The 18,697-nt window shown below is 36.6% G+C and overlaps 1 protein-coding gene across 3 annotated transcripts in view; it reads left to right on the plus strand.

The window, feature by feature from the left end:
* The window catches only part of RNF13 (ring finger protein 13), a 182,064-nt gene that overhangs the window by 147,230 nt on the left and 16,137 nt on the right, over positions 1–18,697 (plus strand). For all 3 annotated transcript variants that reach the window (XM_057546016.1, XM_007188123.3, XM_028167971.2), the window contains one exon: positions 2,646–2,739. In XM_057546016.1, the coding sequence (XP_057401999.1) occupies positions 2,646–2,739 (94 nt within the window). The remainder of the gene's footprint in view (positions 1–2,645; positions 2,740–18,697) is intronic.

Below are 18,697 nucleotides of genomic sequence, written 5' to 3' on the forward strand. Positions count from 1 at the left end.
TGAGATATAATTCACATAATATAAAATTGACCCATTTAAATCATATAGTTCAGTGGTTTTTAGTATATTCACAGAACTGTTCAGTCATTGCAGTTGTCCGTGGTTTTTTGCACTCCTCTGTTCTCTAAAGCAGTGCTATGCAATAGAACGATGTTGTGAGCCACATTTATTGTAATTTAAGATTTTCTGGTAGCCAAATTAAAAAAGGTAAAAGGAAATATTTCGGTGAGATTAACTTAAATACTGTATTTATTTAACTTAGTAAATCTAAAATGTATTTCAACGTTCAGTTAATATAAATAATTAAAAAATATGTTTTACATTCTTTGTGTACTAATCTTTGCAAACTGGTGTGTATTTTATACTTTTACAGCAAATCTCAATTGAGACCAGCCGCATTTCAAGTGCTCAGTAGCTACATGTATATAATGGCTACCATATTGGGCATCATAGGTCTGTGGTCTTTACTTTTTTTTTTTTGGTCTGCTTGATCTAGAAATTACTGAGCTTGTGAATTTGTGTATTTCTCCCATAATTTTGTCATTTTTTAGGTGAAGTGTCCTTTTTATCATTGTGATAACTATTTCCTAATGGTGACTTTTGTCTTATATCCTGTTTTACTTTATATGCCAACTTTTACTTAGTATTGTCATGATATAATTTTAGCTATCCCTGTATTTTTTACCTTTACTTTTGTCTTAATGTGTCATTAAGTTTTAATCTTGTGTCTTGTGAATGGTTGGAATTTTTTCTTTATCCAATATGATATACTCTTTAAAAAAAAAACTGGTGAATTTACCCCATTTGCATTTTTGTGATTTGGACTAATTTCTATTGTTTACTTTTTATTCTGTTTTTTTTTCTATTATACAGATTTGGATTACTCAACTTTTTTCCTCTTTCTCTCTCCCTTTCTCCCTTTTTCCTACTAGTTTGAAAGCTTATATTGTTTTTTTCTAGTGGTTACTATTAAAATTTTAAAACAAACATCTACTGATTAATATATTAATAAACTGCACATTTAAATTGTACAGTTTGGTAAGTTTGGACATACATATGTATACCTGAGAAACCACCAGTGCAATTAAGATAATAAAATATCAGATCAGCTTGAAAAGTTTCCTCATACTCTGTGATAATCACTCCCTTTCACCTCTTCCAAATTTTTCCTTCATGTCTCCCCCCCACACCATTCCTGGGCAACCACAGGTCTGGTTTTGGTCACTGTAGATTAGTGTGCATTTTCTACCACTTTATATACAGGGAATCATAAATTACATACTCTTTTGTGCCTGCCTTCTTTCTCTCAGAATAATTATTTTGAGATTCATGTATGTTATTGAATATATTGATATTCATTACTTTTTATTGCCAAGTTGTATTCCATTGTATGACTATACCACAGTTTTGTTTATCCACGTACCTGCTGATGAACATTTGGGTTGTGTCTCGTTTTTGGCTATTACAAATAAAGCTGACATAGACATTTTTGTACATTTGTATACAAGTTGTTATATGGATATACACTTTCATTTCTATTGGCTAAATATAAGTAGGAGTGGGATGATTAGGTCATTTGGTAAATATGTGTTTAAATTTATAAGAAACCACCAAACTATTTTCCAAAGTGGTTGTACCATTTTACAATCCTTTCAGTAGTGTATCAGAGTGCCAGTTCTTCTACTTCCCTGCCAACACTTGGTATAGTCAGTCTTTTTCATTTTAATCATTTGAATAGGTATATAGTGGTATTTGTGATTTGAATTTTCATTTTTCTCTTGACTAATTATGTTGAACATCTCTTCAAGTGCTTATTTGCCATCTGTATATCATCAGTAGCAAAGTGTATATTCAGATATTCTGCCCATTTTTTTCTCTTGGGTTGCTTGTTTTCTTATTATTGAATTTTGAATTCTTTATGTATTCTGGATAGAAATCGCTTATGAGATGTGCAATTTGCAGATATTTTCTGCCAGTCTGTGAACTGTCTTTTATCTTTAAACAGTATCTTTTGGGGACAGAAGTCCTTAACATTGATGTAGTCAAATTTGTCAAAATTTTCTTTTATGGACTTTATTTTTGGCATTTGATTCTGGTCCCATGGACTTCTTTTTTATTCTTGCAAGCATAGCAATTTTTATTTTAAAATATTTTGTATATTTTATCTGATATTTCTGAATATTTATAGTATAGGTGTTCTGTATTAGTTCTGTCCATTTTGCTTCTAGAACCACTGAAAGTGCAGTTTAATGCATGTTATGTTTGAAAATTTTATTAGTTTGTAACTTATAGAAATTCCAACCCCCCCCCATTTTTGATCCAGTGGAGTCTTTGTAACCTGGAATCTACCATTTATATTTTTGCAAACAAATAGTTACATGTTATTTATAATGTTTTTGTCAGAGTAAATTAAAGATAATTTAGGTCATTGAATAAAAATTCAAAGGATAATTTATGGGCTAACTAATCACTAATGATAACTAATCATGGATATTTTAATTAATAGTCTCATGACTAGGGTTTAAATAAATTGAATTGATTTGTAGCAGCTATCTAGAAACATAAAAGACATTTGTTATTTTAATGGTCATTTTCTATTTGCATGTTTAATATCTGACTCCCTTTTTTTTCTCTTTTATTTTTAGATCACAAAATTTGTCCAGGATAGACATAGAGCTAGAAGAAACAGACTTCGTAAAGATCAACTTAAGAAACTCCCTATACATAAATTCAAAAAAGGTAAGTGAATATTTTTATTTTCTAAATAAAAACCCTTAGTTTATTTAATAATACATGGTGATTATACTCTAATGCAACCTTCTGAGTCCTTGCCATACCCTATGCCTAACACTCCGTTAGTAATGAATGAGTGAATGTGGAAGATGGTCTTTTGCTGTGGTTTATCCTGGTGAAGGCAAGAAGGGGATACATGGTCTTCAGAGAATTTAAAAACAATAATGAAACTGACCAAAATGCTTTTTATTATCCCCATGTGCCAGAAGTTCTAAACATCAGTAGGTAAAATACTTCCCTCCACCTGGGTGGTCTGCTCCCACTGGTCTGCCTCCCACTCTCTCTCCCACCCTACACCACCACTGTATTAACATTGCAGTAACTAAACACATAGTTTATAGTGTTGTGTTAACTAAACACAGTAGATAGCTATTATGTGTCAATATATTGTAAATGTATCATCTCATTTAATTTTCATATTTCTATGAAATGGGTACTGTAATGGACATTATAGATGAGGAAATAGAGGGTCAGAAAGGCAAAAAATTTAATGCCTCACAGCCAGCACTAGGAGAGCTGGGGAAGGGCATGGGTCTAATACTCTAGCCAATGTACTTTCTCCTGCTTATGCTTGGTGAGCTTTTAGTGTAGGTCCATGCTTATTAAATCGTTTTGGCCAGTAGTCCCCAGAATTTTCAATTTCTGTACCAGTAAAAATGTTCTGTTTTTTAATTCAGCAAAGAAAATGCATAGAGAGTGGAAAGGAGAAATAGAGAAGGCATTAAAACTTAATTCTGTTAACTATACTTCAATAAAAAAAAATTAGTTCTGCAAATTTTTTATTTTTCCAGGTAACAAAATGTTTAAAAAACCTACCATTTATAATAACCATAGTTTATGAAGAATATAAAATGTAACAACAAATAAATAGGAAAATCACATGTTAAAAAATAAATAACGACATTCATAAAAATGCAGTGTGCTATCATCATACAGTGTGGATTAAGTAAAAGTTATTCATAAACCAATTTGAGGACTGGCTTTAGGAATCACTTTTTTAGACTCCATTTTGTGTGTTTATTTTTATGTTTCCTAAAACCAGGGGGAAAAAAAGAGTAAAAAAAATGATGTTGATATTGTCCTAGGCTAAAAATGGGCATGCATAGTTGGCTTTTCTTCTGAGTAAGATAAGTAGCCATTGTAGGATTTTGAGCAGAGAAAAGATAAGATCTAAATTAAAAGTTGAGTGGGCCTTTCTTGCTGCTATGTTAAGAATAAGATGCAGAGGGTCGGGGTGTAAGCAGAGACCAGATGGGGGCCGTCACAGTAATCCAAGTGAAAGACGCATGTGGCTTGGACTGGAGTGGCAACAGTAGAGGGGGTGAAGAAATCTTAGATTCTAGATACATTTGTAAGGTGGAATGTACTGGATTTATTGATGGACTAGTTATGGGGAGAGGAAACAAGGATGACTCCAGATTTTTTGGTCTCAGTGACTGGAAGGATGGCATTGCCTTAAATAGAAAAAAAGATGGTGGAGCAGGTTTGGGGAGGAAATTTGGGAACTCAGTGTTGGACGTGTGGAATTTCACATGTTCACTAGACATTTAAATGAGTCTGGAGTTTAAGAGAGGGGTCTGAACTGGAAGTATTGATATAAAAAGATGTATTTAAATCATAAGACTGGATGAGATTACCAAGAGAATGAGTATGGATGGACAGAATACTAAAGACATATTGGGGCATCCCAACATTGAGTAAGGAAGAAGAGGAATCAGCAGTGGAGACTGAGAAGGGGTGACTAAGTTATACAGAGGAAAATCAGAAGGAGTGGTTTACCAGAAACCAAGTGATGCAAATCTCTAAGGAGCAAGGAGCGATAGATAACCTGTGTCAAATGTTCCTGATAGATAAGTAAGATGAGAACTAATTGACCATTAGAAGTTATTATCGTGATGTACAGTTTTGACAGAGTGGTCCGTCCAAAAACCTGATTGTGGTGGGTTTGAGAATGGAAGGAGAGGAACAGTAACTATAGACAACTTTTTCAAGAAACTTAACTACAAAGGGGAGCAAAGAAATAGTGTAGTAGCTGGTAGGGGAAGTTTCGTTAAGAAATAATAGCGTATTGCTGAAGGAAATTGATGACGTAGGTGATAGATGGGAGAATTGCTATAATAATGTCTTTGTGAAGGCAAGAAGGCATGGGATCTGGTGTACAAATAGGTGGATTGACCTTAGATAGGAGCATGGAGAGTTGAGCTTAGGGAAAGTAGAATATGTGGGTACAAAATCCTGGTAGTGTTTATGGTGGTCAGGCTGTGGAAATATTCTTTATCTCCAATGTTCTCAGTGAAGTAGGAAACACAATCATCAACTGAAAGATGAGGATGGGGGAGGAGATTTTGGAGGTTTAAGAAGAGAAAGGTATAAAATGTTATTCTGGGAAAGTAGATGGGCAGATGGGCTAGGGAAATATAAAACATTGCCTGGGAGCCTGAACCTCCCTTTCAGGTTCATAGTTATGAACCAATCAGCATAACTGTGTGTTTTTCTCTAGCCATGTTCATCTGTATGGAGTGGTGTTTATCCTTACCATAACTTCACATCTTTTAAAAAATGTGAAGTATAACATGTATACAGAAAAGTATATCAGACATTTTTCTGGAACCATCCAGTTCAAGAAACAGAACATTACTAGCATTGCAGAAACTACTGTGGCCCCTTCTAGATTGTAATCCTTTCCTCCTCACTGGAAGTAATCACTATGCTGGCTTATGACAGTCATTTCATTGCCTTTATCTTAAGTTTTGTCACCTATGTATGGATTCCAAAACAATATGATTTAATTTTTCCTAGTTTTGAATTGCATTTTTGGTCTTACCTCTTTTATTAACAATTTTTTTGGTGAAATTAACCCACTTTATTACACATATATGTAGTTCATTCACTTTTATTTCTTTGTATAAATATATTATTTATCCATTTTACTATTAATAGACATTTGGATTTTTTATTTATTTTTTATTGAAGTATAGTTGATATTCAGTGTTCTGTTTTGTTTCCCCAGTTTGGGGCCATTACAGACCATACTTTTAAGAACATTCTTGTACATATATCCTGGTGTGTATGAGCATGAATTTCTTTAGAGTATATACCTAGAAGTAGATTAGCTGGCTTAGGATATACATATCTTCAATTTTATTGGATAATACCAAGTTTTTTTCAAAGTGATGATGGTACCAGTTTATATTCCCCTCAATAGTGTATAGGAGTTCCTGTTGTCCCACATATGTACCAATATTTTGTACTGACAGCCCTTTAAATTTTAGCCAATCCAATGGGTTTATAAAGATAGCTCATAGTGGTTTTAATTTACATTTGCCTCCTCGTCAGTGAGGTTAAGTGCCTGTTTATATTTTTATTTACTAGTTAGATTTTCACTTCCGTGAAGCACCTTTCATGTCATTTTCTGTTGGGTTATCCTCCACTTCTTTTTTTTTTTAAGTTAATTAATTAATTAATTTATTTATTTATGGCTGTGTTGGGTCTTTGTTTCTGTGCGAGGGCTTTCTCTAGTTGCGGCAAGCGGGGGCCACTCTTCATTGCGGTGCGCAGGCCTCTCACTATTGCGGCCTCTCTTGTTGCGGAGCACAGGCTCCAGACACGCAGGCTCAGTAATTGTGGCTCGTGGGCCTAGTCGCTCGGCAGCATGTGGGATCTTCCCGGACCAGGGCTCGAACCCGTGTACCCCGCATTGGCAGGCAGACTCTCAACCACTGCGCCACCAGGGAAGCCCTCCACTGCTTTTTACATGTAGGAGGAATTCTTCAGATGTTCTCACAACCCCACCCTGGAGTTGTGGTGTGTGGTGAATCAGTTCTTCACTGATTTTTTGTGTCTTAACTGTCTTCTAGTTTGTCGCTTATGTTTTCACAGGACCAAAGTTCTTTTTTAATATATTTATTTATTTATTTATTTTTGGCTGCGTTGGGTCTTTGTTGCTGCATGCAGGCTTTCTCTAGTTGCGGCGAGTGGGGGCTACTCTTCGTGCTGTGCGCGGGCTTCTCGTTGCGGTGGCTTCTCTTGTTGCGGAGCACGGGCTCTAGGTGCGCGGGCTTCCGTAGTTGTGGCACGTGGGCTCAGTAGTTGTGACTCACGGGCTCTAGAGCGCAGGCTCAGTAGTTGTGGCGCACAGGCTTAGTTGCTCTGTGGCATGTGGGATCTTCCCAGACCAGGGATCGAACCCGTGCCCCTGCATTGGCAGGCAGATTCTTAACCACTGCACGAGCAGGGAAGTCCCCTAAAGTTCTTTTATGGTAGTGTTTTTGCATGTTTTAAAAGAACTTCTTCCATACTCTAAGGTCATATAGATATTATGTTATCTTCTGAAAGCTTTATAGTTTTGCCTTTCATGTTTGGGTATTTAGTCTACCTAAATTGATTATGTAAAATGGGGGCCCAATTTAAGTTATTTCCAATTCGATATTTTGTATAAGGATATCCAGTTGTCCCAGAGCTAAATATGAAAAATACACTGTTAACAGTGTTGGTCACCTCTGACACAATCAAGTGTCCGTGTGTGTGAGTTTGTTTCTGGACTTCTGTTGGTTTTATTGTTTGTCCTTATACCAATACCACACTATCTCAGTTACTATAGGTTTATGGTAAGTCTTGATATCTGATTGAGTTAGTCCTCCCACCTTGCTCTTCTTCAACAATTTTTAGTTATTTTTGACACTTTGAATTTCCATGTAAATTTAAAATCAGCTTGTCAAGGCCACCCTACCTCTAAACATATACATACAACTATTGTATTTGTTGTAGTAAAATAGATGTAACATAAAAGTTACTATTGTAACCATCTTTAAGTGTAAAGTTCAGTGACATTAACTATAATCACATCGTTGTGCAGTCATCACCACCATCCATCTCCAGAACTTTTCCATCCTCCCAGACTGAAACTCTGCACCCAGTAAACAATAACTCTCCATTTTCCCCTCCCACCACCCCATGGCAACTATCATTCTGCTGTCTATCTCTGTGAATTTGTCTTTTATAGGTACGTCATATAAGTAAAATAATAAGTGATTGGCTTATTTCACTTAGCATAGTGTCCTCAAGATTTATCCATGTTGTAGTATGCGTCAAAATTTCTTTCCTTAAGGCTGAGTAATATTCATAATATTCTGTGTATATACCACATACTGTTTATCCATTCATATGTTGCTAGATACCTGGGTGCTATTGTGAATAATGCTGCTATAAACATAGAGGTACAAATATCTGTCTGAGTCTCTGCTTTCAGTTCTTTTGGGTATATATCCAGAAGTGGAATTGCTGGATTAAATGGTAATTCTCTGTTTAATTTTTTGAGGAACACCATACCATTTTCCATAGTGGCTGCATCATTTTACATTCCCACCAGCACTGCACAAGAGTTCCAGTTCTTCTACATCCTTGCCAACGCTGTCATTTTCCGGGTTTTTTTTGATAATAGTCATCCCCTAATGGATGTGACATGGTATCTCATTATGGTTTTGCTTTGAATCTCCCTAATGATTAGTGATGTTAAGCATGTTTTCATGTGCTTATTGGCCATTTGTCTATCTTTGTAGAAATGTCTGTTCAAGTCCTTGGTTGTATTCGTCTTTAACCTTTTGGGAAATAATTTCAAACTTAGAAAAACTTTGCTTCAAAGTTAAAAAACTTTTGTTCTGAGAAAGAGTCTGTTAAGAGGACAAAAAAACTTTGCATGAATTGTCCAAAAACACCCATATACCCTTTACCCAGATTTACCTATTACTTACTATATTAGCTTCCATAGGGTTGCTATAACAAAGTACCACAAACTAGGTGGCTTAAAACAATAGAAATTTATTTTCTCATAGTTCTGGAAGCTAGAATTCCAAACTCAAGGTGTTGGCAGGGTTGTTTTGTTCCTAATCTAGGGAAGGAGTCTTCCTTGCCTCTTCTTTGTTTCTGGTGGTTGCTGGCAGTCCTTGGCTTTCCTTGACTTGTGGCAGCATATCTCCAATCTCTGCCTCCATCTTCACGTGGCTTTTTTCCCTGTGTGTGTATGTGTGTCTAAATTTCCATTTCTTATAAGAACACCCAAATCCATTGTAACCTCATCTTAACTTGATTACATCTGGAAGGAACCTATATCCAAATAAGGTACATTCACAGGTTACAAGTAGACATGAGTTTTTGGAGGCAACCTATTGCTTTATCATTTTTGCTCTCCTTCTTTACATATGTATGTATGTATGTATATAAAATTTTTCATCTAAATAATTTGAGAGTAAGTTATATGCATCATGATCCTTTATGTCTAAATATTTTCATGTGTATTTCTTAAGAATAAGGAGATTCTTTTGTGGTACTGCATTTAAGTCACCAACTTCAAGAAATTTGTTGATGGACTATTTTAATCTAATTCATTCCTTTTTCTAGTTTTGTCATTTGTTCCAATAGGTTCCTTTATAATAATTTTTCTTCCAGTATATTATCCAATCTAGTATCACTTATTGCATGTAGTTATCATATTTCTTTGGGTTTCTTTAATCTGGACTTGTTATTCAGCCTTTGTCTTTTGTGACATTGACATTTAGAATAACACAGTGCCCCTGCCTTTTGTTAAAAAACATTTTTGTTTTTTAATAGATTTTATTTTTAGAGCAGTTTTAGGTTTACAGAAAAATTGAGCAGAAAGTATAGAGAGCTCTTATATGCCCCTCCCCTCTTAAAATACTCCTAATATTATCATCTTTCATTTGTGTGGTACATTTGTTACAAACGATGAATAAATATTGAAATATTATTAACTAAAGTACATAGTTTGTGTGAGAGTTCACTCTTTGCATTGTACAATTCTGTGCATTTTGACAAATGTGTAATGTCATGTATCTACCATATCATACAGAATAGTTTCACTGCTCTAAAAATCCCCTGTGCTCCATCTATTCATCCCTTTCTCTTTCCTTCCCACAAACCACTGGCAACCGCTGATCTTTTACTGTCTCTATAGTTTTACCTGTTGCAGACTGTCATATAGTTGGAATAGCAAATATGCATTTAAGGTTCCTCCATGACTTTTTGTAGCTTGATAGGTTATTTCTTTTTATTGCTGAATAATACTCCATTGTATGTCTGTACCAAAGTATGTTTATCCATATTGTCTATTGAAGAACATCTTAGTTGCTTCCAAGTTTTGGCTGTTAAGAATCAAGCTGCAATAAACTTTTGTGTGCATGTTTTTGTGTGGACATCAGTTTTCAACACATTTGGGTCAACAACAAGGAGCATGATAGCTGGATCATGAGGTAAGACACTGTGTGTCTTTGTAAGAAAACGCTCAACTGTCTTACGAAGCAGCTGTACCATTTTGCTTTCCCACCAGAAATAACTGAGAGTTCTGTTGCTGCACACCCTCTCCAGCGTTTGGTGTGGTCAGTGTTTTGTATTGTAGCCATTCTAGTAGGTGTGTAGTGGTATATCATACATATGATGTTGTGCAGCTTTTTATATGCTTATTTGCATTTGCCATCTGTATATCTTCTTTGATGAGATCTTTTACTCATGTTTTAATTGGGTTGTACACTTGACTGAATGTTTGTATTACTCCAAGATTCATATGTTAGAGCCATAATCCCCAATGTGATGATATTTGGAGGTAGGGCCTTTGGGAAGTGATTAGATCATGAGGATGAGGCCCTCATGCATGGGATTAAGTGCCTTCATACTTGAAGAAACACAAGAGAGATGATCTCTCTCTCTCATGTGAGGATACAGCAAGAAGGCAGACATCTGCAAATCAGGAAGAGAGCGATCACCAGGAACCAAATTGGCCAACCCCTTAGTCTTGGACTTCCTAGCCTTCAGAACTGTGGGGAGTAAATGTTTGTTGTTTGAACCACCCAGTCTATGGTGTCTGTCATGGCAGCCCAAGTGGACTAAGACAGGTTGTTTTCTTATTTGGGTTTTAAGAATTCTTTGTATATTTTGGATACCAAGCCTTTATCCGATATGTATTTTGCAAACATTTTTTCCCAGTGTGTGGCTTGTCTTTTCATTCTCTAACAATGTCTTTCTCAAAGAAGAAGCTTGTAATTTTAATGAAGTCCCTCCTATCGGCTTTTTTCTTTCATGGTTCATTCTTCTGGTGTTGTACCTAAAAACTCACTGTCAAATTCAAGGTCACCTAGATTTTCTATGTTATCTTCTAGAAGTTTTAGAGTTTTGCCTTTTCCATTTAGGTCTATGATCCATTTTGAGTTAATTTTTGGGAATGGTGTAACATCTATGTCCAGATTCTTTTTTTTAATATTTCTTTTTATTCTGGTAAAGTATGTATATAACATAAAATTTGTCATTTTAACCATCTTAAGGGTACAATTCAGTGGTATTAATTACATTCACAATGTTTTTGCAAATATCACCACTATCTGTTTCTAAAACTTTTTCATCATTCTGGAAACTCTGTACCTCTGAAACAATTACTTCCTATTCCAACCTCCCACCAGTCTCTGATAACCTCTAGTCTACTTTCTGTCACTACAAATTTGCCTATTCTAGATTAGATTAGATTTAGATTCTTGTAAGTGGAATCATACAATATTTGTCCTTTTGTGTCTAGTTTATATCATTTAGCATAATGTTTTCAAGGATTACCCATGTTGTAGCATGTATCAGAACTTCATTGCTTTTTATGACTGAATAATATTCCATTGTATGAATTTACCACATTTTGTATATCCATTTATCTGCTGATGGTCACTTGAGTTACTTCCACCTTTTGGCCATTGTGAATAACACTGATAATTAGTGTAAAAGTATATTTGAGTTCCTGCATTCAGTTTTTGAGTAAGTACCTGCTGGATCATATGGCAATTTTGTGTTTAACCTTTTGAGAAACTGCCATACTGTTCCACAGTGTATTCTTAATTATGACACCAAGAGCATGAACAAAAAAAGAACAGAGAATTTGGACTTCATCATAATTAAAAGGTTTTGTGCTTCAAAGAACATTGACAACGATGTGGAAGAATAAGAACCCTTGTGCATTGTTGCTGGGAATGTGAAACAGTGCAGTGGCTGTGAACAGTGGAAAACAGTGTGGAGGTTCCTCAAAAAACTAAAAATAGGGGCTTCCCTGGTGGCGCAGTGGTTGAGAATCTGCCTGCCAATGCAGGGGACACGGGTTCCAGCCCTGGTCTGGGAAGATCCCACATGCCGCGGAGCGACTAGGCTGTGAGCCACAATTGCTGAGCCTGCGCGTCTGGAGCCTGTGCTCCACAACAAGAGAGGCCGCGACAGTGAGAAGCCTGCGCACCGCGATGAAGAGTGGCCCCCGCTTGCCGCAGCTAGAGAAAGCCCTCGCACAGAAACGAAGACCCAACACAGCCATAAATAAATAAATAAATAAATAAATAAATAAATAAAAATTAAAAAAAAAACAACAGAAACTAAAAATAGAACTACCGTATGACCCAGCAATCCCACTACTGGGCATATACCCTGAGAAAACCATAATTCAAAAAGAGTCATGTACCACAATGTTCATTGCAGCACTATTTACAGTAGCCAGGACATGGAAGCAACCTAAGTGTCCATCGACAGATGAATGGATAAAGAAGATGTGGCACATATATACAGTGGAATATTAGTCAGCCATAAAAAGAAACGTAATTGAGTTATTTGTAGTGAGGTGGATGGACCTAGAGTCTGTCATACAGAGTGAAGTAAGTCAGAAAGAGAAAACAAATACCGTATGCTAACACATATACATGGAATCTAAAAACAAAACAAAAAACATGGTACTGATGAACCTAGTTGCAGGGCAGGAATAAAGAGATAGACATAGAAAATGGACCTGACACGGGGTGGGAGGGGAAAGCTGGGGCAAAGTGAGAGTAGCATCGACATATATACACTACCGAATGTAAAATAGTTGGCTGGTGGGAAGCAGCAGCATAGCACAGGGAGATCAGCTCGGTGCTGTGTGATGACCTAGAGGGGTGGGATAGGGAGGATGGGAGGGAGGCTCAAGAGCGAGGTGCTATGGGGACATGTGTATGCATATGGCTGATTCGCTTTGTTGTGCAACAGAAACTAACACAGTATTGTGAAGCAATTATACTCCAATAAAGATCTGTTAAAAAAAAAAGACATTGCCATAAAATAGATAACTAATAACAACCTGCTGTATAAAAAAAAATCTAATCAAATCAAAAAAAAATACATTGCCAATTCCAAGCTCATGAAGATTTACCCCTATGTTTTTTTTTAAGAATTTTATGGTTTTAGCCCATATTAGGTCTTTGATCAGTTTTGAGTTAATTTTTATATATAGTGTGAGGTAGGGCTCCAACTTTATTCTTTTGCATGTGGAAATGCAATTGTCCAAGCACCATTTGTTGAAATGACTATTCTTTCTTCATTGAATGGTCTTTTACCCTTGTCAGAAATATTGGCCATAGATGAATGGGTTTATTTCTAGACTCTCAAGTCTATTCCATTGATCTCTATGTCTGTCCTTATGCCAGTACCACACTGTTTTGATTACTCTGGATTTGCACTACATTTTGAAATTGGGAAGTGTGAGTTTTCCAACTTTGTTCTTTATTTTCCAAGATTGTTTTGGCTATTTAGGATCCCTTGCGAATTCCATCTGAATTTGAGGTTTGAGTTTTCCATTTCTGCAAAAAAGGCTGTAGGAATTTTGACAGGGATTGTGTTGAACTTGTAGATTGCTTAGAGTAGGATTGAAACTTTAACAATATTACATCTTCCAATCCATGAAAATGGGATGTCTTTCTATTTATTTAGGTCTTCTTTAGTGTCTTCCATCAATGTCTTACAGTTTTCAGTATACAAGTCTTATCACCTCCTTTGTTATTAGATTTTTTTCCTACGTATTTTATTCTTTTAGATGCTATTGCAAATGGAATTAATTTCTTAATTTTCTTTTTGCATTGTATATTGCTGGTGTATAGAAACCCAACTGATATGTTGATTTTGTAACCTGCAACTTAGCTGAATTTATTAGCTCTAGTAGGTTTCTTGTGGATTCATTGGGATTTTCTATACATAGGATCATGTCATCTGCGAATATACATAGTTTTACTTTTTCCTTTCCAATTTTGGATTCCTTTTATTTCCTTTCATTGTGAATTGCTCTGGGTAGAACCTCCAGTACAGTGTTGAATAGCAGTGGTGAAATCATGCACCCTTATCTTGTTCCAGATCTTAGGAGGAAAGCTTTCAGTTTTTCACTATTGAGTATGATGTTAGTTGTATGATTTTCAAAAATGCCATTTATCCAATGAAAAAATGGGCAGAAGACCTAAATAGACATTTCTCCAAAGAAGGTATAACAGATGGCCAAGAGGCACATGAAAAGATGCTCAACATCGCTGATTATTAGAGAAATGCAAATCAAAACCACAATGAGTCATCACCTCACACCAGTCAGAATGGCTATCATCAGAAAGTCTACAAATAATAAATGCTGGCAGGGGAGAAAAAGGAACCCTCCTACACTGTTGGTGGGAAGGTAAATTGGTACAACCACTATGGAAAACAGTATGGAGATTCCTTAAAAAACTAAAAATAGAGCTACCATATGATCCAGCAATCCCACTCCTGGGCATATATCTAGAAAAGACGAAGACTCTAATTCAAAAAGGTACATGTATCTCAGTGTTCATAGCAGCACTATTTATAATAACCAAGACATGGAAGTAACTTAAGTGTCCTTCAGCAGATGAATGGATAAAGAAGATGTGGTGTATGTATACAATGGAATATTACTCAGCCATGAAAATACAATGAACTATTGCCATTTGCAGCAACATGTATGGACCTAGAGAATATCATACTAAGTGAAGTAAGGCAGAGAAAGACAAATATCATATGATATCACTTATATGTGGAACCTAAAAAATAATACAAATGAATCTATATACAAAACAGAGTCACAGACATAAAAAGCATACTTATGGTTACCAAAGGGAGAGGAGGGAGGGAATTAGGAGTATGGGATTATCGGATACAAACTACTGTACATAAAATAGATAAGCAACAAGGATTTACTGTATAACATAGGGAACTATATTCAGTATCAGAAAAATGAAAAAAATGCCATTTATCACAATGATAAAGTTCTCTCTTTTTTTTTTAAAGGTGAATTTTTAAAATTTTGTTTATTTATTTTTTTTGGCTGTGTCGGGTCCTTGTTGCTGCGTGCAGGCTTTCTCTAGTTGTGGCGAGCGGGGGCTACTCTTCATTGCGGTGCACAGCTTCTCATTGCCATGGCTTCTCTTGTTGCAGAGCATGGGCTCTAGGTGCACGGGCTTCAGTAGTTGTGGCATGCGGGCTTCAGTATTTGTGGCTCGTGGGCTCTAGAGCTCAGGCTCAGTAGTTGTGGCGCATGGGCTTAGTTGTTCCATGGCATGTGGGATCTTCCCGGACCAGGGATCGAACCTGTGTCCCCTGCATTGGCAGGTGGATTCTTAACCACTGCACCACCAGGGAAGTCCCTGATAAAGTTCTCTTTTATCTAGATGAATTTTTTGGTATGCCTCGTTGTTCTGGCACCATTTTTAAAAAGATTATCCTTTCTCTCTTGCTCTATTGTCAAAGAGCAGTTGACTATTTTATGTGGCTCTGTTTCTGGGCTTTTTATTCTGCCCCATTTATCTGTATGTTTTTCACCAATTCCATATTGTGATTGTGGTAGCCTTACAGTTAAGTCTTCAAGTGAGGAAAGGGTCTACTCAGGAGCTCCCCTGGTGTCTGCATGTAAGACTGCAGCCTCTCTGGAGCTGTAGTAAATTGTGATACTGGAGCTTCTATCTAGTGTGTGTCTGTGGTACTGCAGATCCTAGTGCATAGTTTATCATCTTTGTTCTCAGAGATCCCCAGTCTGGCACCCCATTCTTGTCAGTGCTTGGATACATCAAGATAGAAACCGCTGCCTTGGGCAGCCCTTCTAAAATTCTGATATTGGGCATACATTCTATACCTTTCCCTTCCCAGGTAGAACACAGGAGTTGGGAGTTTCCTCCCAGGGGGGAGAGGTTCTGGTGCAAGAGAGTGGACAGTGTAATGAATTTTCTTAGCGGGCTTTGATGTTGTTGGCTTCACCCTTGCCTTTGTTGCAGGAACCTTTTAACTGTTTTCTGGATTTCTCAGAGAGGCATTTGGTCTGTTTGTTAATGTTAAGTCTCCACGGTGGCAGGCAGACCCAGGGCAGGCTTCCTGTTCTGCCATCTTGCTGACATCACTCCTCTCCTTCACTTTTGAAGGATAATTTTGCAGGGTACAGGATTCTAGGTTGGTGGGGTTTTTTTCCCCTCAATACATTAAATATTTTACTTCACTCTCTTCTTGCTTGCCTGGTTTCTGAGGAGAGTCAGGTGTAATCCTTATCTTTGTTCCTGTAAAGGTAAGGTATTTTTTTCCCTCTGGCTTCTTTCAAGATAATTTTTTTTTAATCTTTGATTTTCTACAGTTTAAATATGATATGCTTAGGTTTCGTGTTTTTTGGCATTTTCCTGCTTGGTGCTCTCTCATCTTCCTGGATTTGTGGTTTTTTGTCCTACGTTAACAGGGGGAAATTCTCAATCATTTCTTCAAATATTGCTTCTGTTCCTTTCTCTCTTTCTTCTCCTTCTGGTATTCCCATTACACACATGCTACACCTTTCTTTTTTAGTTGTTCTACAGTTCTTGTGTATATTGGGTTTTGTTTTGTTCCAGTCTTTTGCTTTTCAGTTTTGGAGGTTTCTATTGACATATATTCAAGCTCAGTGATTCTTTACTCAGCTGTGTCCAGTCTACTAATGAGCCCATCAAAGGCATGTTTCATTTCTGTTTATGTTTTTGATCTGTAGCATTTCTTTTTAATTCTTTCTTAGATTTTCCATCTCTCTGTTTATATTACCTACATCTGTTCTTCCATATTGTCTGCTTTATTCATTCAAGTCCTTATTGTATTAATCAGAGTTGTTTTAAATTTATGATCTGATAATCCTGACATCCCTGCCGAATCTGAGGTTGGTTCTGATGCTTGCTCTTTCTCTTCAAACTGTGTTTTTTGCCTTTTAGTATCCCTTGTAATTTTTTGTTGGAAAAGTGGGACATGATATTCTGAGTGAAAGGAATTCCATTAAGTAGGCCATTGGTGGTGTGGTGGTGAGATGTGGGGGACAGGAAGCATTCTATAATCCTATGAGTAGGTCTCAATCTTTTTGTGAGCCTGTCGGCTTTGGGCTGTGAACTTCACAAGTGCCTCTTGGTTTTTTCCCAGCCTTTAGTGTGACCTGATGGCTGGAGAGGTTGGAGTTGGGTTTTTCCCTTCCTCCATGTTGGTTAGACTCTGATAAAAACCGTAATAGGTTAGGACAGTTTATCCTTGAGGGCAGGCTTGTTAAGAACAGAATGCCCTGGCATAATTTAAAGTGGCTGCTTTTCCCCTCCCCTTCCAGAAGCCCAAGGGGATTTTTCTCCACCATTCACTGTGAGAACCTGGTAGAGCACCACAAGATAAAACTCACAAAAAATGTTCAGGCTCCACTGGAGTTTTAAACTCTGACTTGTACACACTGAGCCTCTAGCAGTTCATCAATTACAGTTCAGTTTTTCCTACCCTGGTACCGGTTCCTGTGGAAGTTTCTGCTCAGGGGTTTCTGCTCTGATAAGTTGTGATTCTCTGTATCTACCTGTCTGTATCTCCATTGTGGGGGGCAGCAGTTTGCCCTGTGAGTTCATTTCTCTGATGGATCTAAGAAGAATTATTGATTTTTCAGTTTGCTCAGTTTTTTACTTGTTATGGCAGAATCGTGACTTCTGCTTCTTATGTGCGTGCGAGACCAGAAAACTTCCCCTAGAGTTTTAAACTCTCAAACTCATCTACACTGAGCCTCCAGCAATTTATCAGTTACAGTTTATGATTTTCTACCTGGTGCTGTTTTCCACAGTCTTTTGCTCCTGGACTTCTGCTCTAGTAGGTTGTGATTCTCTATATCTGCTAATCTGTCTGTCCAATTCGGGGGGAGGCAGTTTTCTCTGTGACCTTAGTCCTTCAATAGATCTAAAAAGAGTTGTTGATTTTCAGTTTTTTAAAACTTTTTCCTTGTTGTGAGCTTTTTCCAACATCCTTAGGTGAGACACCAGAAACTGGAAGTCTCCCCTTTGCCCTTCTAGTTCTACTACTACTTCTGCTTCATACCACCTTTATTGTAGGTGTTTTTCTAGATCATTTATTTACCTAGGAGTGAAACAGCTGAGTCATAGAGTATGTATAGCATCAAATTTACTGCATAGTGCCAAGTTAATCTCCAAAGTATTTATACCAATTTGCCATCCTACAAGAGGTAAATGAGAATTCCTGTTACTTTACACATTTCCAGGTCAGTCCAGTATTCTTAGAAAGGTTTAGGCCTGATGAGATCTACCTGTCTTTCATGAGGTCTTCCTTTAGTTTAGTGCCAACAAAATTATTTGTTAATATTATTTTTGATATATAAAGCTGCTTTTAAGAAATACTTTTAAGTATTAAAGTATTAATACTTTTTAAGTATTTTAAGAAATACTGCCCTTAAGTAACTTATACCTTAACTTGTATGGTAAATTCCAGATTTAAATATCTATTCATGCATTCAATAAATATATACTGGGCACTTGCTGTGCTCTGGACACACTGTTCTACCTAAACATTGGGGATGCAGTAGTGAGTATAAGTCAAAAAGGAACTGTCATTCCAAGTTTTAACAAAAGATCTCACACTGGTTTCTTTAACTATTGAATTAATAGTTTAGAAAACATTTTGACTTAATGCATCTTTTTGTGAATTCCTAATACATGAATGAGTTGGGTCTCACATTTTTAAATTATTTGTTATTAGTCTACATCTTGAAGATATTTTTCTTTGCATAGGTTTATTATTTTTTAACTTTTAA

This window comes from Balaenoptera acutorostrata, chromosome 4 (genome assembly GCF_949987535.1).
Source record: "Balaenoptera acutorostrata chromosome 4, mBalAcu1.1, whole genome shotgun sequence".
Taxonomy (NCBI): Eukaryota; Metazoa; Chordata; class Mammalia; order Artiodactyla; family Balaenopteridae; genus Balaenoptera; species Balaenoptera acutorostrata.